General features: G+C 42.7%; 1 protein-coding gene across 12 annotated transcripts in view; it reads left to right on the top strand.

Moving 5' to 3' along the window:
* The window catches only part of FAT3 (FAT atypical cadherin 3), a 566,930-nt gene that overhangs the window by 292,680 nt on the left and 252,562 nt on the right, over nucleotides 1-21,688 (top strand). The window contains exon 4 of one of the 12 annotated variants that reach the window (XM_065581669.1): nucleotides 10,081-10,532. The exons of the other annotated variants lie outside the window; for them this stretch is intronic. Coding sequence (XP_065437741.1) covers nucleotides 10,081-10,097 — 17 coding nt within the window. The 3' untranslated portion in view covers nucleotides 10,098-10,532. Of the gene's footprint in view, nucleotides 1-10,080; nucleotides 10,533-21,688 lie in introns of those variants that run through there. 12 annotated transcript variants of the gene reach the window in all.

The following is a 21,688-nucleotide window of genomic DNA, read 5'->3' as shown; positions in this document are numbered from 1 at the left end:
CTAAGCCACTCCCTAACCACTGGACCATGCTTCATCTCTTGGGAAGCACACACCTGGTTTCTCTGGGTCTGCCTAAGTTCCAGTGCTCTTCCAAGCATTCATTCTCTCATCATTTTGTGGCTAGTCTTGCAATATTTGGTGGTTTTCTTTAAGCCTGGAATTGAAGTTATTTTCTGTCCTCGTGGTTGTGGAGAGAAGCTGGAAAACATGAACCCCAAAGACACCCTCAGAGACAAATAAAAAGACCCAACCTCTATTATTTGGGGGGGAAATCACTGGTTTAAAAACATATCTCATGATTTTCAGGACGGGGGAAGATCTGACTCACAATTTTCAATGTTTGGTGCTGGCAATACTGTGTCTTGCTGAGAGGGAGTCTTGGCGGCCTGCTGCCCTCTCTGGAGTGAGATCCCAGGGTTATTGTTTGCATGGGCTGAATTCTTGTTCTCTTTGTGCTGGGAATTGGTTGGTGGGTCCTGCATGCTTCCTCTTGAAGAGGAGACCCACCACCAAAGTGGTAGAGCAGGATGTGCAGCTGGAACTCCTGACAGTTGCCAGGGCCGCCCAGAGGATTCAGGGGGCCTGAATCCGCCGAAGACCCGGAGCGGAAGAAGCTCCAGGGGCCCGGGCCCCGTGAGAGTTTTCCGGGGCCCCCAGAGCGAGTGAAGGACTCCACTTGCCCCCCCTTCCCCCCTCCCCTCCGGGCGGCCCTGACAGTCACGGTGAAGGGAAGAGAGGATGTGGTAGGTTGTAAGCTCCTTGGGGTAGGGACACCTTTTTCCTTTGTTTGTACTGTGTACTTAGCACAATGGGGCCCTAGTTCATGACTGGGGCTCCTAGGTGCTCCCAGAATAGAAATAAACAATAATAATGATAAATGGTGATGAACCAAGTACTTCTATACCCCCAAAACATTTGATTTGGGCTGCTTCTTACCTTATCTATAGGAATAATAATAAATTCCATTCTTTAAAGCCTAGATATATATGCCATGTGATACTTGTGAATGTATATTAATGAGAAAAGGAGAGTATACAGGCCTGTATCTGAAAATAGAACATCTTTGCCAGCAGTGGCACGTTAGAATATCATTTTTATACTGATTTAACATATACTAGCAATTAAACAGCTTTAACCTTTCAACCTCTGTGCTGTTGCAGGTTAATGAAAATGTAAAATGGAGAATATGTCCCTCTGAAGAGGTTACATGAAAAAAGATGTTGTGTGTGACTTATCAAGATTCAATTTACGCAGCAAATACAATTATTGTTTTAACTGTGGCCTTCAAAGAATAGTGTCCAGAAAAAAAAATATTGTTCCAGCTGAAAGCTATTTAGTAATTAGGTTTAATAACTGAAGGGAGGCAGAGCCAGAAGTGAACATTGCTTTACTATTTCTCCCTCTTTTTATAATGAATCTAATAAAATAGCAAAAGTGCCATCTCAGTCCAAAATTCTCCACTTAGATCCACATGTTAATGCTCTAATGATATGTTGTTCTCCCCACGTGCACAGCTCCAGGGTGGTGGAAATAGGAGATACAGGTGTGAAGGTAAAGCAGAATATTAGAGTTAAGAGTTACTGCATCTATCTGAGAACTGAGTTTTGCTCTCTGGTTTTAGAGTGGAAAAACTATTGCCCATTGGCTTGAAAAGCGACCTGTGGTTATTAATCAAGTGCAAAGGTCCAGAACTCCGTGTATTAATGCAGATAAAATTGTTATTTAAAGTGCAGTCATTTTTTAAACTTAATAGTTTTTTTCACTCTTGCTCTCAACTCTAGTAAGTATACATTATCCATGCTTGGAAGTTACATTCACCACTCATGAGTGACAAATGTCAAGCTCTTCTTAACCAGCATGAGGACTTCAACTATCAGTTTAAGCTTTTATTCTTTTTTTAAATGTAGCTTTTATGGGCATTTTAAGCTTCTGAAATGAGGCTGAATGCAAATGGAAATTAAGTGGACTTCCAATTTCTGCACATGTTCAGTTCAGGTGCTTCTGCTGCAGTTGGTAGCATCAATGAGTTAGGAGTAGAGTGAGAGGGCTCTTAAAACTATGCTCAGTTTCACTTCTGCTCTCTAGTCCTCTGGATAGCCGTGAAACAATCAAGGATCATATCAGCTTCATGATTCTGCTACATGTAAGCAGCAATACAATCGGTACTGGAGGTTCTTCCTTTCTGAATGACCCAAATAATGGAGCAGGGCCGCCCGGGGGGGGGGCAAGTGGGGCAATTTGTCCCGGGCCCCTGGGCCCTGTGAGCCCTGGCCCGGCGGTAGTCCGGGTCTTCGGCGGCATTTCGGCGGTGGGGGGGCCCTTCAGTGCTGCCGAAGACGCGGAGCGACTGAAGGGCCCCCCGCCGCCAAAATGCCGCCGAAGACCCGGACCGCCGCTGGGTGAGTACAAGGGCCGCAGCTCCCCTGCTTTGCCCCAGGCCCCCTGAATCCTCTGGGCGGCCCTGTAATGGAGACATAAAGTTAGAGACTCCTCCTTCCCACCCCCACTCTTTGCAGCAGCCAGGAGGCTAAGAGAAGGGTATCCCAGCGGTGATTTGCTCCTTCCCAGTACAACAGCCAAGAGCCTGAAGAAGGAGTGGAGTAGCAGGGACCTTCCATTCCTTCCAACTAGCAATAGCCATGAGGCTTTGGAGAAGAGACAGTAAATCTCCTGCACCTTTATGGTAGCTAATTATAGAATGGAGCTTCCCAGCTCTTCTAACCTAAGGCTGATACTGTATAAAAGAAGGACCCTCTGCCCCAGGCTGGGCCCCCAAAAAGTCCCCTGGTAGAAATCCCAGCACATCCTGCTTCTCAGTTGCCTTTAACTTCCCCCTCATCTTTGTCTGTTTTATCTATCTCAAGCTAGCGTCTGGTTTAAAAAAAATATTCAAGCACCGTATATATTTATTGGGCAAATTCTGGTTACCTCCCCAAAACTCCATTGCCACAAATTTAAATAAAGGCAGATCCTGTCACCCACATATGAAATGTATTTCTGAATCTATGAAGTTTAAAATTACATTATGATTATAAATAGTAGCTGGCCAGTGAGCACTGAAATATCAGTATGGGAAACCATGCACAATCCGATTAAACAGGCACATATGTATCCTAACGTTTTCCGACATCACTCAGCAAGTGTGACAGTATTGCACTGATTGGGATCTGGGGGAGGCTCCTGCAGTCGTGTAACAAAACAGAGGTGTCTGTGTAATATCTGTCTGTAGTACTGGGGTGGCCTTGTGCACTCTGAGCTGGGCAGAGCCTCGGAGCAGACACCGGGTGCGAGAACCTCATCCCCCACCATAGTGTGGGAAAGGGGAGTTAACAGAGGTGAAACCACAGAGAAAGCCTTAGCTGGAGATAGGGGACAAGTGCTGGAGCCAGGCGGGAGGGGTGAGGAACTGGGAGCTGGGGAATAAGTGCCTGCAGTCAGAGATAGTTCAAAAGCCAAAAGACAGACCATTTTTTTTAAAACAAAAACTAATGATTTTTATGCCAGTCTCATGATGTTGGGGGTTCTGACTCATGATTTTTGAACTCTCTATACTGAGGTTGTTTAGAGATGTGTGATGATTTTCTCCACTATATCTCTGCGAGACAACATCACCCTCTTGCACTGTGTTAAAATCTAAAAGGTGTGCCTAGAACCTGAACCCAAATATGAGATCACACTTCTATTTAATCAAATCTAGTCTGAGCTCCTGAAGCACTGATAGCATAGCATCTGAGTGCTCCCTGCGGCTTTCCTCGCCTCCCTGATAGCCTGTCTGTTCGGTTAGAAGCTGGATTGGTGATGAGGAGTTATAGCGCTGCATAGTACTTTAAACAAGGACATGTGAAACACAGTCAAGGTGGTTCTTGCAGCCCTTGGTCATTTGCCCATGCTATCAAGTACGTTACTACAAAGCACATACAGTAAGAGTTTTCCCAAACTGTCCCTAGATATAATTGGGGAAGATGTCTCTGAAGGCAAGTTGAATAAAAAGGCAAACTTCTCATTTTTGCAACATTGAGATTGATCCAACATCCTGAGGTCCTTGAGGAAGAACAAAATCTGATTTATGTCTGTGTGACAAGCCGAAGGAGGTTTAGCAGAGGGTGAGACTGCTTGTCATTATGACACACACACACACACACACACACACACACACACACTGTTAAGAGCATTCTCGCCTTGTGAGTTCCAAGTTAAATACATGTTTAAGCTTGCATGCTCATAGAATATCTGGAAATTAAAATCCATTAAACTGGTTTTAATTATGCAAAGTACAGTGATGGTGGTTTCAGTGTTTCTTTGTTGTGGGAGCTACCATGTATGTAGAGTTCAAACCATTTCCCATCATTTGCACTTTGTAATAGGGGGAGAAGTGAAGTGCTTAATTAATAATATACTGGGATCATAGAAACTAGCGATGGAAGAGACTTTTTGATTGATCATCCACTGTTCTCCCCCACAGAAGATGTGCCGGATATTAAACATGTGATACAACATTTAATTGTATCGGAAAGGAATACATCTCTCACAGTTGGATTTTTGTAGGCATATTATATGATAAAAAAATGGGAATAATTGTTTCAAATTAAATTTAACCTGATCATCGGGGCTAGAAGGTCACTGTGGAAGAGCTTTTGGATTTTGTAATTGTCATCTTCAAGAAACATCTTTGTGAAATCCAACATTCAGCATCCAGAGTCTCAGAATTTTGTCAGATTAGCCATTTATACGGGGGAAAGGTAGACCTGCTATTTTCCCATTTGATGGCCATGCGCATTGTATGTATTCTCAATCTCTCTTTTTAAATCCCGATTCTTATATTAAGGTTCTTGGATTTTACTTCTGATAACTTCTAAGAAAGAGCAAGTGAAAGACACAACTTATACTGCAGCTGAAGTGCTGAAGAAGAGACACACGGTTCTTTAATATAAAAGGAATGTGTAAATCTAAGAGACAGGTTTGTCTGAAGTTTTCAAAAAATATTCCCCAGGCAACAGAACATGGAAAGTACCAAACGATTTCAAATGAGAAAGTAGATACAATACAAATGTGCACAGTTATTTTAACTCTGGTCTTGTCAAAGATGAGCGAGTATGTATCTGGGGATAAGGTGGAGTAGAGTGAGAGGATAATTTTGTCCTGATATGATTGAAATAGCGGAGCAAATCACCTGGACACTATTGCTATAATTAGCTTACGTTCTTTAGAAAGTAGTGTGGAGGACGATATGTGAGGAGCTAGTCTCAGTTCTGCACAGATAAGATTTCATATGGGGTAATACTGCTCAGGAAACAAGGACATTATGAGCACATAAAAGAGAGATGTATATTCAGTTTCATTACAGATTCTAGTAATGTCTTCAGTAAGAGAGAGGATAGAAAGCGCGTTTAGTATGTTAAGTCACTTACGTCATTCCCAAAAAGTTTCACACATAGGTTAATGCGTCTTTTGTTTTTAAATAAATATGGGGTCACTGAGAGACTGTATCTACTTTGAGATTTCATTATAACGGTGTAGAGGAAAAACAAACAAACCAAACCAAAACCCGTGAAATGGCACCGTGAGGGGATGGAGCACTCTCATTCACTAGGAGCTGAGAGGGCATGCTCGGTGAGGACGAAATCTTCCGATATTTTAGCTGCTGAAATTGAAGTCAAGTGCAAACTGCAGTTTTTCAAAATCTTCTATAACTTGGCCAAATCTGTGTGGATTTTCCCAGGGATGGAAAAAAGTCCTGACAAGACCTGCCAAATTTCAAGTCCCTGCTTCACAGCTTGGGGCTACTAGAGCCTTTCAGATAAAAGGAATCAAGAATTTTTAATGTGGAAAAAACAACATATTTTTGCCTAGCCTCATTCTCAGAAACAGCTGAATCAGTTTGACTGAAATCCTCCCCCATCCCCTCAAAAAAGTTAGCATAAGACAGACACCTGGCATGTAATATTTCAGCCTAAATTGTTAAAGTTTGGTAAAGGCATAAGCAGCTGAAAGCCGGGTGTTTATACTGGGAAGTGTCAGGCAACCTTAATAATAGTCCATACTACCAGCCCCCATATAATTCTCAGCGGAAGTTCTGGTTGATGCTTAGATGTTCATGGTATGTCAGAAGGTACCTTTGCAATACCTTAGGCAACCTTGGTAGTGCATTCTTTTGGATGTATTATACTTGTTCACTTTTAGTAATAGCCTAGAGGTTTAGCCATGGATTTTATGGGAAGGGGGAGTTCATTAAGAGCCTAAACAATAAAATATACAAGAAGGAGATAATGTAATATGTATTTGATTCCTCCAGGAGCCATAGCAAATTTTAAAGAATTTATAATGCTAGTGCACATGGAATGTATGATCGTTTTAAAAAATGATTAAGCTTATTGTGATGCGGTTATAGTCATTTTTAGATACTATTTATATATTTAAATCACCTTTCTTGGTTAGTTAAGAGTATTTTTGCTTGATCCGATTTGTGTGTGTGTGTGTGTGTGTGTGTGTGTGTGTGTGTGTGTGTGTGTGTGTGTAAAGTATGTCCTGGAGACACAACTTATGGTTGTCGTTCTTGGGAACAGGAGAAATCTGTCCTATTTTTACCTCTGTAGCATTCACAGTAGAGAATTTAATAAAATCTTCAGATATTATCTCGCCCAATCCTTTTTTCCTGCCTTCACTCACTAATTCTGGAAATTCCGATCACTGGGGCATTTAGAAATAAGTACAGAAACAGCCTCTGAAAGGTACTTCATATCTTTTAAATCCTTGAAATGCTAAAGACGTTAATAAGGTTCTTCTATCAAAGTTGTCCTAGCCCTGTGTTGAAAAGCCACACTGACAGCTAAACTTCACTTCAGAATAACTCTAGGGGCTAACTTCTCAGCAGACAATTTGTTCCAAGGCCTTTTGGAATTGAATGCACAAATCTCCCTCCCGTCCAGAATGCCATGGTGTACTCTGGTACTTCCCCGGACTTAGGGATGCACAGTCTAACCACAGAAGCTGTCCAAAAAGCAAATGACTACAATTTTCCAGGCATTCTCTGGAGAAGGTTTTAACTCCAGCCAAAGTGGAGGGCAAAGTCCTTTCTATGGAAAATGGGTTGTTTTATTGTTTCAAGGATCATCAGGATTTTGGCTGGACATGTAGGGAGAGTTTTTCAAATAGCCTCCCTGCCCCATGCCTTTCGGACTGATATCCTTAGGTTTGCTTTGTATGATTTGGGACAGAGATTTGATTACCAAAATTTGCAGAGAGAAGGTGTAAAATAAATGCTGACTTGTGTACAAAGCAGTGCCTAAGAGCCAAATTCTGTGCTCACTGGCACTCATAACTTCATTGACTCAGTTTAAGTCAGATGTGTTATAAATCAGTAAAGAATTTGCCTCTTACCTTGTTAATGACTGAATATTAAAGGGAAAAAATGACAAGATCATACTTTGATTCTTATATGTGGAATTTACTTGTTTATAATTTAAGGTGGAAACACAAAATGATAGTAACACAGATTTTGGGAATGACACATACTTGATATAGGTCAGCAGTTTGTAAACTCTTGAACTGAGATTAGATGCACCCAAATACTGCCAATAAATTTCAAAGGGATTGGAAATGCAATCCTCAGTCATTTGGATAATGCAGGTATTCTACTAAAGATAGGGAATGGGAAGGTGACTAATTCTGTGGAATTATTTTATTCCTTAGTTAGTTCCTCTAAATAAAATGTTATAACCGTTTTACCTCCATCATCCACTCCTAACCAGCACCTTGAGATCAGGTTTTAAACTGTATGAACTAATCCATCAGGTGAAGTGTGACTTCACTTTTTTTTTTTTAAAGCAGATGGTGTTTCGAATGGGAAATGGAACAAGCTATTTGATCACATTTTAAGCTGCATTGAATATGTTATCTAATGACATACTTTGTCAATAGTATTAGACTTTTATTTTCTAGCAGAGCACAGTTCCTTTCCCTTGACTTTCACATTTTGGAATGAGTCCAAAAGTTTGTAACGGTAGAGATTTGTCACCCAAATGGTCCCACACGAAGAATGAGATAGCAGGCATAGGAAAGGGTCATTCAGAATTACTGCTGTTGTAAAATCCTTTTTTGATGGGGCTGAGGTGATGAGAAGAGATATATTGTGATCAACAAAATGCTGTATGTTTTCTGAAATGGTCTGCATTCCAGCAGGAACTTACTGTGATGGGTTGGATCACAGAAACCCCTTTGGGAGCTGCCATCCGATGTGCCAAGACTACCCCTGCTCCTGTTTTCCCTGCCAGCTCAGGACTCCAGCACCCTGTCTTGCTGAGCCAGACATTCCCGTCTGCTCCAACACAGACCCAGAGTCTGAATTACGTGCCCCAAAGCTGCAGGTTTACCTAAAAGCAGCTAACAGAAGTGTGCTTGTCTATAGCACTCAGATGCCCAACTCCCAATGGGGTCTAAACCCAAATAAATCTGTTATACCCTGTATAAAGCTTATACAGGGTAAACTCATACATTGTTCGTCCTCTATAACACTGATAGAGAGATATGCACAGTTGTTTGCTCCCCCAGGTATTAATACATACTCTGAGTTAATTAATAAGGAAAAAAGTGATTTTATTAAATACAGAAGGTAGGATTTAAGTGGTTCCAAGTAGTAACAGACAGAACAAAGTAAGTCACCAAGCAAAATAAAATAAAATGCGCAAATCCATGTCTAATCAAACTGAATACAGATAATCTCACCCTCAGAGATGCTTCAGTAAGTTTTTTCCTCAGACTGGACACCTTCCAGGCCTGGGCACAATTCTTTCCCCTGGTACAGCTCTTGTTCCAGCTCAGGTGATAGCTAGGGGATTCTTTATGATGGCTCCTCTCTCTCCTTTTGTTCTGTTCCACCCCTTTATATATCTTTTGCATAAGGCGGGAACCCTTTGTTCCTCTGGGTTTCCACTCCCCTCCCCCACTGGAAAAGCACCAGGTTAAAGATGGAATCCAGATCAGGTGACATGATCACATGTCACTGCAAGACTTCATTACCCACTTGCCAGCACACAATATACAGGAAGGCTCACAGGTAAACACAGCCATCTGCAGACAATGGTCCTGGCTAATGGGAGTCATCAAGATTCCAAATCACCATTAATGGCCCACACTTTGCATAATTACAATAGGCCCTCAGAATTATATTTCATATTTCTAGTTTTAGATACAAGAGTGGTACATTTATACAAATAGGATGATCACACTCAGTAGATTATAAGCTTTGTAATGATACTTTACAAGAGACCTTTTGCATAAAGCATATTCCAGTTACATTATATTCACTTATGGTCATGTTTTTATAAAACCATATAGACTGCACAACATCACACTTACTATGAGATGGGTTTTAAAAAGTCAGAGTGTTATCTGTGCCTTCTGACTGCCACTGCTTCAGGACATAGGGGAGCAGGCTAATAAGCAGAAAACTACATAAAATATATATTGCAAGTAGATGCTCCACAAGTCTGCTTCACTGAATTTGGTTAGTCTTGACTGTAAGGGTAACTGTACAATGGCATAGATCTGAATTCTCAGCAGGATCTAATTATCTTGGAACATCAGCTCGTTAAATCCCTTTATTATTATTGTTGTGGATTTTTTTCCTTATGTCATTCGTTTTCTCTGCAATAGCTTAAGATAAGCCATATTTTGTATCTTTTTATTAATGGATTTAGAGCTATGTTGAATCCTTGCCCACTAGCATAATCCACTAAAATCCTAACACAAACATAGAAAATCCATTTAATATTCCCTATATTCCTTATATTGAGGGAATGAGTCAAAGAAAAGTAGTATGCTTTTTTTCATAATGAAGCAGCTAATTCTTTTAGTAGTAGTAATTAGATAACATTTGTTCAGTAGCATATATTAAAAAGAGGAAGAAATCTGCATGTCAACTTCATCATGTCCCTACCCATGTTTCACTGGTTATATTTGCTGGGTACCCAGAACTGGGGTATAAAATGCTAAGTAGGTTGAACTTATCTTATAAATTTTCAAATTAAACTATTGTGCTTCATTAAGTAACATTGCTAAATCTACATTATTTATTTACTTTAGATACACTTTTGGGCTGATGCATTTCAGGACACGTGTGGGTATGACAAAATTGGAACAACAGGCATTTTTATTTATAGAGGTTATTCATGCTGAAGACCCACTGAAACATAGGAAATGATTTGCTGATACAAAGAGAATCACTTTGAATATATCAGCACCACTGTGTTTCTTCCACAAAACTTTTCAGTGGCCATCTACCAAGGAGAAGGAAGTTGTAGATGATATTGAAGGATATCTCACTGTTTTTGAGAGTGGACTTGTCTCTGGCCTCTGGTGTCTTATGGTGTGGTGTGCCTGAACTTTATCTGTCTGATTTAGGCTTAGGATAGCCTTGAATGCTTCTTGGGATATGGGTGAGATCTTTTTCTGTCTGTACAGCACCAGCCACACTGAAAGTGCTTAAAAGATTGTGTGTATATGTATAATTGTACAATTAAAGGAGCAGTGATGTAGAACTGACAAATTCCTTTATTTCTGTGATAGTGCTATAAATTCCAGAAATGCAAAATCATATTGTAAACCAAACTCAGTGCTCATTTCTTTACACTGTCTCCTAGAAGAAATGGGAACTGGATATGACTTGTGTTGGAGCTGAACTTTCAAATCCATAATTTTTTAATAGATTTGAAATTACGCAACATGAGTTTATCCATCCTTAAATTGTACACAAATTTTAGAGACCCAATATGTGCCTTATTCTCAGGCTATCAGGGGATGGGAGTGCTGCACAGACACTGCTCTCCTGCTCCAAGAAATGAAAGCGACAAGTGCCTTCTAACCTTGTATAGCCATTTTCAGTTGTTCTCCAAGCATTGTTGATGTGCTCCTGAGCTGGAGAAGAGATCACTTGCTCTGACATTAAGGCAGTAGGAATGATGGGAAATGAGCATAAAACCCAAGGTGTATTGTTAAGACTTGATCATGGATTTCCCCTCATTCTAGTTCTACATTGTCATCAATCTGGCCACCAAAGAACCAATTCCACAATCCTGTCTCAGTGCTTTCAAGACGAAGGTCCTCTTTCTACCCAGATAGGATTTCTGGAAGTGAACAGTTCAAGTTCTGAAGCCTTGTTTGCACTTTCTGAATGACAGTACTGCTTCTCTTTAAGGCCAGAAATTAGATTTGTGGGTTTTTTTCCCCATCCCAATAACTATTCACTTCCTTTTAAACAAAATACAAGTATGTAACAGCATATACTATTTGTTTCATCTGGCCTCTTTGCTCAATTTACACATTGATCTTTTCTGCATCCTGCACACCTTTTCAACTGGTGTACTTCTTATGGGCCAAATTTGGGGGGGGGGGGTGATAGCTGCTTTCAACTACCTGAAAGGGGGTTCCAAAGAGGATGGATCTAGACTGTTCTCAGTGGTACCAAATGACAGAACAAGGAGTAATGGTCTCAACTTGCAATGGGGGAGGTTTAGGTTGGATATTAGGACAAACTTTTTCACTAGTAGGGTAGTGAAGCACTGGAATGGGTGACCCAGGGAGGTGGTGGAATCTCCTTCCTTAGAGGTTTTTAAGGTCAGGCTTGACAAAGCCCTGGCTGGGATGATTTAGTTGGGGATTAGGTCCTACTTTGAGCAGGGGGCTGGACTAGATAACCCCCTGAGGCCCCTTCCAACCCTGATATTCTAAAATTTGTTAGTCTCTAAGGTGCCACAAGTACTCCTGTTCTTCTTTTTGCGGATACAGACTAACACGGCTGCTACTCTGAAACCTATGAATTGTTGCTCTTACTCAAACGAAGTAGTACCTCTCAGAGCAAGTGGTCCCAACAATTTTCACACTGATTACTGCTCAGTGTGAGTAAGTGTGGTGGAATCTGACTTCCTATGATTTGAGATTCTGTTGTTTGTTCAGTTGTGCTAAAGGAGTTCAGTTGCACAAGTGAGTTATCCTTTTACTCAGTGCATGGAGAAGACGCAATCAATTACGATATATTCCTTAAATTAATGTCCACCATGTAACTGCAGAATATAGACAAGATCATAAAGGTTTTTTTATTTTCTTGTGTATCAATCATTTAACTCCTGGGAGAGCCAGTGTGATAAACTCTTTGACAGACTTTAAAAATATAAGACAATGCCTGGATTCTGTCCAGTCAGACATTCAAGGTTGTTTTGAAAGTACACACTTCACCTAGTAAGTAGAAGTGGGACGTGCATAATGCAAAAGGGAACATGAACAGAGTAATAGGTGATGTGTTGTTCTCACTTCATTTTCTTTAAAGAGTTAAGTTTGTACTGTACAGGCTCATCTAAAATTCACTTTTAGATCAAAAACATTTTCACTCTCCCGGATACAAATTTAGTTCTGCTGACAGGTTCCAGCTTTGACCGTCCCAGAGACTTTTTTACATAACAGGTGTGGCATACACAATGGTACTAAAAACTTTGTTACCTTTACAGAATGCAGTTGCCTAATTCCTGAAATGGGGACTGACCCACTTCTAGGGGCAAGAGCAAAATCATGTCCATTCATGCTTGCTTGTCTCCGAAAGGAATCATTGGCAGTGATTAATTTTATGACGTAGTCAACAATTGACTGAGAACTTAACTGAGACCACCAAATAGGTGTCAGATATATAATGCAGGAGTGACCAAATTTACTGACCCTCTGAGCCACATACAACAGTCTTCAGAAGTTTGAGAGCTGGGGTCCACCTGCCAGGACGCGGGGCTTCAGTCCCGCGGGATGCAGCTGTCGGGACTCGGGGCTTCAGTCCCACTTCTGCTGAAGCCTTGAGCCCTAACAAATGCACCCTGCAGGGCTAAAGCCCCAAGACACCCTTCCCCACTGGGCAGAAGCCCCTACCCCACTACCCACTGCAAGGCAGAGGTCCCTAGCTCCCCCCTGCAGTCTGGTAGCTGGAGAAGGGGGGCGGGGCGTGGAGGGCTCCGCGAGCCATACTTTAACTGTAAAAAGCCCCATGCGGCTGACGAGCCATGGCTTTGAGTCATTTTATAACTCTTATATCTATAACAAACCCGCTACTAGGCTTTAAAGAATTGTGGTTTTTCAAGAAATCTGATGAAGTTCAATAAAGACAAGTGCAGAGTCCTGCACTTAGGAAGGAAGAATCCCATGCCCCGCTACAGACTAGGGACCGATTAACTAAGCTGCAGTTCTGCAGAAAAGGACCTGGGGATTACAGTGGACGAGAAGCTGGATGAGAGTTGACAGTGTGCCCTTGTTGCCAAGAAGGCTAATGGTATATTGGGCTGCATTAGTAGGAGCGTTGCCAGCAGATTCAGGGAAGTGATTATTCCCCTCTATTTGGCACTGGTGAGGCCACATCTGGAATACTGTGTCCAGTTTTGGGCCCCCCCACTACAGAAAGGATGTGGACAAATTGGAGAGAGTCCAGCGGAGGGCAACAAAAATGATTAGGGGGCTAGAGCCACATGACTTACAAGGAGAGGCTGAGGGAACTGGGCTTATTTAGTCTGCAGAAGAGAAGAGTAATGGGGAATTTGATAGCAGCCTTCAACTACCTGAAGGGGGGTTCCAAAGAGGATGGAGCTAGGCTGTTCTCAGTGGTGCAGATGACAGAACAAGGAGTAATGGTCTCAAGTTGCAGTGGGGGAGGTCTAGGTTGGATATTAGGAAAAAATGATTTCACTAGGAGGGTGGTGAAGCACTGGAATGGGTTACCTAGGGAGGTGGTGGAATCTCCATCCTTAGAGGTTTTTAAGGCCTGGCTTGACAAAGCCCTGGCTGGGATGATTTAGTTGGGGTTGGTCCTGTTTTGAGCAGGGGGCTGGACTAGATGACCTCCTGAGGTCTCTTCCAACCCTAATCTTCTGTGATTCTATGAAAGGAACAAGGATGTCTGAGTTAAGGCCTTTATATCAATGAGTATGGCCAAGTTACTGAAAGATTCATAGGTATACACTTGCCCACAGGAAAATCTTTCCTTAGAGATTTTGTCAAGGCTTGGCTTGACAAAGTACAGGTTGGGATGATTTAGAAGGGATTGGCCCTGCTTTGAGCAGGGGGTTGGACTACATGACCTCCTGAGATCTCGTCCAACCCTGATATGCAGCCAATTGTAAGTTGTGCTATTGGGGCTCTTTAACTTTGTGACAGGATGTGCTGTGGACCCACTAGAGCCAACAGTACCCGAGCCTCGGAGGGTCTGGATCCTCCTGTGGAAGAGGTAGCAGGTGTCATGTCTCCATAGCTGCGGCTAAATGCCCTTGTTTCAACAGCCAGCCCAGCCCCCACTTCCTAGTCAAACAGGATCTAGTGAAAAGATGGCTCCTTGGGTAGGGTGCTAGCTTGGGAGACCTGGGGTCAGTTCTCTGTTCTGGCGGAGGCTTCCTGGGTGACCTTCAGCAAGTCACATAGTCTCTCCTTGCCTCACTTCCCCACTGGGGGTAATAAAGGGGCACTACCCTACCACACAACACAAGAGTGTTATGAGGAAAAATACATTTAAGAACTGTGACTCACTCAGGTACTAGGTAATGGGGGCCTTATACAGACCTGACAGAAATAGATAAGGTCTAGTCCCTGTGACCAAAAAGGGGGGCCATATAGGTGAAATAACGTTAAAAAATAACTTTTAAAAATAAGGCAGAGTTTAAAAGAGGTTGTTATTGCTCAAGTGGGTTCTCGATTTAAGGAAGTAGATCCACACTTTAAGCAGGCTTTTACTGTAGAGTGTCTGAAGAAGTTTAGTCATCCTTTGTCGAGCTTAAACAATTCCTTCACACCTCAGTAATAAAGAGGAGACATTGGTTAGCATATTTTAACAGGGGCCATTCACATTTCTATCAGCTTCTGTATTGAGAACAATTTGTCATGCAAGGATGCATAAATAAAGGAAATCAATCTTGCACAAGCAGCCAGCCCAGTGGGTTTAAGCAGTTAACATGTGTACAGCATTCTCCACTCTTACTCCAAAGCCGGTTTCCTGATGCCCTGCTGCTGCTTAGGTCAAGACTGAGTCACAGAGAATTTAAATGTAGGCAAAATAAGGAGAAGATCTTTCAATTTCTGCTTCCTGCTCTTAGTGGAGGGATAACTCAGAGAGAGCATCTCAGTGTTTTCAAAGCATGAAATTGACCCAACAGAGTTACCGTAGGATATAATGGGCAGTTTCCTCCATACAGTCTCTCAAGGCAGGTAAATATCACTGTTTTCTGTGGAGGGAGGGCCTTTCGCCTACTTACATTGTAGGAAGGAGAACTAGACTTGTTAGTGGCAGAGTGAGAATGACCCAGCAACTGAGGACCACTCCTGTAGCGTCCTGCCTGCTCAGCTGCAGGCCCTCCGGTGGTGGATCATCTATTCTTCAAATTAATTAAATCAATCAATCACCAGCTGTATGAATTGGTTAAATCTGCAGATCTGTTTCTAACCTGTGTAATATCAGGCTGCTTTGCCAGTTGGAGTCCCTATGATATACACCTCTACCCCGATATAACGCTGTCCTCGGGAGCCAAAAAATCTTACCACGTTATAGGTGAAACCGCGTTATATCGAACTTGCTTTGATCTGCCCCACCTCCCACCCCCCCCCGGAGCGCTGCTTTACCACGTTATATCTGAATTCATGTTATATCGGGTCGCATTATATCGGGGTAGAGATATAACTCCTTCCTCTGTATTAGTGAGTTGCAGCCACCACTGGAGCACCCCCCAGAGCCATGTTGAGGTGCTAGCTCGGTAAAAAAGCTTCTCGTCCCATAGTGGAGTAATTGGATGGGAACCTCTGGCAAAAGCAGCCAAGTCCACCCACACAGACTGCTGCTGGCCAGGGATCACGCAGGACTCAGGCAAGGAGAGCCAGCTGGCCTCAGCATGGAAGTGTTGGCAAGGGCCTCCATCCCCTGCACACGGAGAGCTGGAAAACACAAACGAGGATCTAAAATATGTCTCCATTGCCACCGTGAAGTTACAAAGGACCAGTGTGTGTCGCAGAGTGACAGCCAGGCACCCCGAAGTGGTCACAGACTTATCAAAATATTAAACTACCTACAAACTGCAAATGCTTTTTTATAGTCCGTATCAGATCCCTATTGTACAAACACACAGGTGTAGACATGGTCCCTGACCAGAAGAACAAGGTGGGAAAAATGTATTTCTAAAGAGCAGGTTTCTGTTATTTCTTATTTGCACATTTTAATCAGATTCAATTGTGGCTTGTACTGCGTTGACCGAATTGTTAACTCAGAGTCCAATCTTACCTCTGAACTCAGTGATAAAAGTCCCGTTGACTTCCATGGCAGCGGGATCTGGCTTTAAATTCCATTTGCAGAACCAAACTCTGGTCTTTTTACACTCATCTAACTTAGTTTTGGGAGGCCGATTCTTCCCTCATGTAGAGCTCTGTAGTCCCATTCAAGAGAACAGGATTGCACAAGTATATTTTGAGGAAAAAACTTGGCCCATATGATCTTCATTATTGGTGCCATCAGGGCCGGCTCTGGCTTTTTTTGCCACCCCAAGCCAAAAAAAAAAAAGCGGGGGGGGGGGGGGCAGCAAAAAACGGCAAAGGAGGGCGGTTGGTGCGGAACAAAAAAAACAAAAAAAAAGGCGGCCGTGCCACCCTAGGATTGGGCCGAATGCCACCTCCTACAATCTGCCGCCCCAAGCACGAGCTTGCTCGGCTGGTGCCTGGAGCCGGCCCTGGGTGCCATTGCATGACCCAGGTAGAATTTATAGGGCTGGCAGTTAGAAAATTCCTCTTTTTACTTGTAAACTGAGCAAATGTGATACGGAGTCATTGGAGTCACAACCCCACTGTTGTACTTTTACAGTCACTTTACAGAACAGAGCTAGCCTTACTCTGTCTGACCTTAATGGAGAGTGGCAGAGCATTGGCTCGGGTTTACAGTAGCACTACTTACTCTTCACTACTTTAAGGTGTAGCCTCAATGATTGAAGGGAAGGGCCTACGTTGCTGGAGCTTCCTATGGATCAAGAAGCCAAATTCAGAAATTCTGGTAGAGTAAGAGACATCTATTTCTTAAAACAACAACAAAAGACACATATATTAATAAGAATTGCACAGATGCTGTTACACTTGGTAGGATAAAAGTTATAAGGGATATCTGTCTTTATCCTTTGGGGGCGGGGGAAATGATCACCTGCTGGGGTCAAAAAGAAACTTTTCCTCCATGATGCCTAGAATTGCACAGATAGGGACATAATAGAGGTTTTACAACTCCTTAGGAAGCATCCAGCACTGGCCGCTGTTGGAGACATAATACTGGATTACTGTAAATGGACTATTGGTTTATTTCAATAAGACTATTCTTATCCTCTTAACAATGACACAGGGGAGATATTCTCCATCTAACAAGGGCAACTCAGAAGAAATAAATGAATGAATAAAAAATATACATGCTTTGAAATGCAAGATTTATTTATAATCTATACATTCATAATTTATTCTAGAGTTCACTGGTTGTCACACATTTGCATTGTTTTTCTCTCTGGTTTAGCAATATTTGTGGAAAGCACCAGACGGAGAGGTCACAAAAGCAATAGTTTGTGAAATAACAAGCAATTCCATCAAAGAGATTATATTTTTTTAATCCTTTTGGATGTGAGAAGACCTAACCTTGGAACGTGGATTTTTTTTTTTTTTTTTTTTATGTGACCACAATCCCTTTCCTGATAGCTTTATCAGAGAAGCTGTCGTCTTCCTGGGGTAGTAACTCATAGTGAAACATGTAAGACCTGTTGACAGGGATTTGGTAAAGCTCACCCTGATCTTTTATCTAAGGATGTCTTGTCCTCTCTTTTTTCCCCCCTCCCGTAATCTCAGTGTCTGTCTCCATTCTGACTTTTACCTGTAGCACTAGCAAGACAAAGATGATTATTAGACTCCAAAAGCCAGATCTGGATTCACTTATCCATTTGTGGTGTAAATTCAGAACTGGCCATTTCCAGCAAAATGAATATAAAATTTATTTTAGTATAAATATCTATACAACACATACACAATAAATGGTCATCACGGACAGAACTGGAATAATTGTGCATATACTTAATGGGAAGAAGGAAGGTGAATGACAAAAATAAAGTGGCTACCTCCTGTATTGCCCATAAAACATCGGTTGTGTCTGCCCGTTCCTGCTTTGTTTTATAGTATTGCTGTGTGCTGTTAATCCTTCATACCTCAAAGCAGTAGTGGCTGCACTTTGGGAATAGGTACCATGATTTGTGTACTTCAAATGCTTTGCAGTACTTCAGGATGACACATGAATAGCTAGGGGGAGATCAATTAGTGATCTAAGCATTAGGTTAAAAATACCTTGATTCTCTGGAACTAGAGGCTTGATCTTGGCAGAATCAACTCAATCCTTTTTCCTTTGCTGGCAAATGAATTGCAGACCATGCAGCTTATTGTGTTTTCCTATTTCGGATGAGACCTTAAAAATGAAGACTCTGAGTCTGTTGCATTTTTGGTACTAATTGGAATTTGCTAAGCCATTTTTCACAATATTGCACCTTGCGCAAAATCTGCTGTTTACCACCTCAACCCTGTCCTGGAGTCTTTGAATACTAACTGTTCTTCAGGGTAATACCTCTCCTGCTATATAAATTCCATTGAATGACACTGAGTTCCTGAAAAGAAGAATAATTAATGAAATCTGACAAAATACTTCTTCCTGCAGAACAGATGGAATTTGAAGGCTTCGGGGCTGCATATAATTTTGAAACAATTTGGATTCCCTCAGGATGAAGACTACATAATTTTAACTTATTATTATTATTTATTTTAGTATTGTATCTTATAGTATTGTATCTTAGATATTTTTAAGGATGATCTGAAAATAATATTCTAAAAGTTCAGTGATTTTACAAAATTAGATATTAAATTTACCTACCTGCTTCCCCTGCCCCTCCACTAATTTTGCCGGTCCAGACTTATTCCAAGTGCAAGTCACAGTTTGCTACATACTATTTTATTAAAAACAGCAACAAAAAGATTGCATCCTTCCATGACCTTGTAGTGATGTCTAGTTTGCAGCAAGGTTCCAGGGAAGGTGTGACATCCTGAGCCTTCAAAATGAGAAAGGAAAAACATAGCTGTGTGTACATTTCATGGGCTGACTTTCCTCTTAGCCTTGCTACTCAGGATGTTGAGTGTACAATTCTGAAGCTGTAGGATTTTCCTGTAAGCTTGTGCAGGTCACTTTTAACAAGACAGGTTCCTAATAGTTTGTTTCAAAGGGCAGAAATAGCAATTGTCGTGTCTGTTCATTGGATAGGATCTGACAAAGTAAAGAACAAATTTATTTTCAGCATTTGTATGAAAACATTGTTCATCAGGGTGACCAGACAGCAAATGTGAAAAATCAGGACGGGGGGTGGGAGATAATAGGAGTCTATATAAGAAAAAGACCCTAAAATCCGGACATCTGGTCACCCTGTTGTTCATACTAGCCCCCAACAGTGAAGTTCCTGACTCCTTTAAAATATTAGTTGTGAGCCATCCACATAGAATCTGATCTGATTGGCTAAAGTGGGGCTTGACTTTGGTCCATTCCTCTGATCTGTCTGTGCTAACTGGACAATTATTTCCTGCTTTGTGTTTAATGTAGATAGTTAGCAAATCATAAATTAGGGGGGATGCTGCCAGTTGTCTATAAAACACTGAAGCTTTTCAGAACACACGTATCTGAGACAAAGCATTTGAAGCAAGACCAGTCAGAAAAAAAGAATGAGTCAGGGACTCACAAATTTGGTGACTGAAAACAGTGTGTAACACGGGGCTGAAGCATTCCCAAGGGCTTAATTTCAGCTGCCAACCTGTGCAATTCCCCTTGCTCATGTGTTTAAGAGGAGAGTTGTCAGAGGGGTTGCTGAAGAGGCAGAAAGAGGATAAATTCCCTACTTGACACTGAAGGCTGGGCTGATGCCCAGATGAGGAACTCTTTTTGCTTATGTTACCTTGTTCATTTGAGGTTTCCCTCCTGCTGAGCAGGTCTTTCTCTTGTAGTTGCGTTTTTTGTTTTTGTTCAATCATCCCACCGATTTACACAGCCTTTTTAAAAGTGTGTTAGTTGTTTAAATGAACAAATTAAGCAAACTACAATTAAAACGATCTTGGCCTCTTCCCTGGGTTCATGAACCTGTGTGTGGCAACTCCTCTTTGAGCAGAGCAGGGAACCATATTAGTCCTAATGTGCCCTGTTACAATTGATCATGGCAGTGATTAGTTCCTTCCTAATGTGGCTCTTTATAGAGTTATCAAAGTAATATTGGCATATTGTAGATGGAGAAGCAGTTGTTTGTTATGATAATGATCATGGTTAGGGCTTTGGAGACCTGGTTTCAAGTCCTTGTGCTGTCCAGACTTCCTGTTTGACCTTGGGCATGTCACCTAGCCAGTCAGTTCTCTGTGAGAATATATGCATTAAAAAAGATTGTAAATCTCTCCATTGTGGACCATATAAGTATCTGAGACAGATAGACAGAGCTGCCCGAGGGAAGAGTTGTTCTATTTAAAAGAGTCAGGGACAGTAATGACTTGCTACAGATAAGATTTTCAATCTGAGCCTTCATTTCATTAGTGGCACTCTCCCCATTCCTATTCCAGCTATTCCCCTATTCCCCACTCCTAGGGTGACCAGATCACCCAAGTCAAATATCGGGACGCGGGGGGAGGGTGACGCGGGGGGCGGGGCAAAAAACAAAACAAAAACAAAAACCCTTCATCCGCAAGCGCTGGAGGGAGGCCCGGGAGACTCAGGGGAAGCGCGGGGCCGGGGTGAGTGAGAGTCCGGCCTGGTCCCGAGCAGGCAGGACTCAGTTGGGTGGTAGGGAGAGGAGGGGGGCGGCCCGCGGTGCCCAGCTGGTACTATCCCGCGACAGCCCCGGAGTGGGTGCAGCAGGCCCCAGCCCCCCCGTCCCACTCGAGTCCTGGCCAGGGGCTGGGCGCAGCTTGCACGCTGCTGGGTCCCCGCAGCAGGCCCCGGCTCGGGAGGTTCGGGGGCGCCAGAGCCGCAGCCGCCAAGCACCATGGCCGCTTCCTCCCCCCGCGGCAGTGGGAGCTGCAGCAGCGGCTGCTCCCGAGTCCCACTGCCTGGGGGGGAGAACAGCCGCCGCCTGGAGGGAGGAGGAATGGTGAACCCGGGGAAGAGGCGGGGATTCGGGGAGGAAGCCAATCGGGGGCGGAGGGGGGGGTGTGAGCACTTCCGGACTCCAGGCTCCGGCGCATTTCCTTGTTTGTCCAGTGTCCCGACCGCACGTCGGTCGGGACGCGGGACAAACAAGGAAATATCGGGACAGTCCCGATAAAATCGGGACGTCTGGTCACCCTACCCACTCCTCATGGTTCCTCCCACACCTTTAGAAACTGGCCACTCACCAAGATGTTCGACACTTGGTGCCCAAATCAGCAGTTTCAATGCAGACAAAATTCCTGTTGAAATCACTGGGTGTTTACCTGTCCTGAGACTGAAAGATTGGGCCCCTAAGATATAACCAGTATTTCTGTAACTCCTTTGTTTTATCCTACACAATGTAAGTGACACCTGTTGTCATATCTGAAATGTTGCATAGCAATAACTGAGCTTCAAGCAAGCACTCTACAGTAGAGGGTAAAAAAAAAAATCTTTCATCACACCTGTGACTTG

The sequence above is a fragment of the Chrysemys picta genome, chromosome 1, assembly GCF_011386835.1.
Source record: "Chrysemys picta bellii isolate R12L10 chromosome 1, ASM1138683v2, whole genome shotgun sequence".
Lineage (NCBI taxonomy): Eukaryota > Metazoa > Chordata > Testudines > Emydidae > Chrysemys > Chrysemys picta.
Note: the sequence above shows the minus strand (reverse complement) of the source record. Positions and strands in the feature narration are given on the sequence as shown.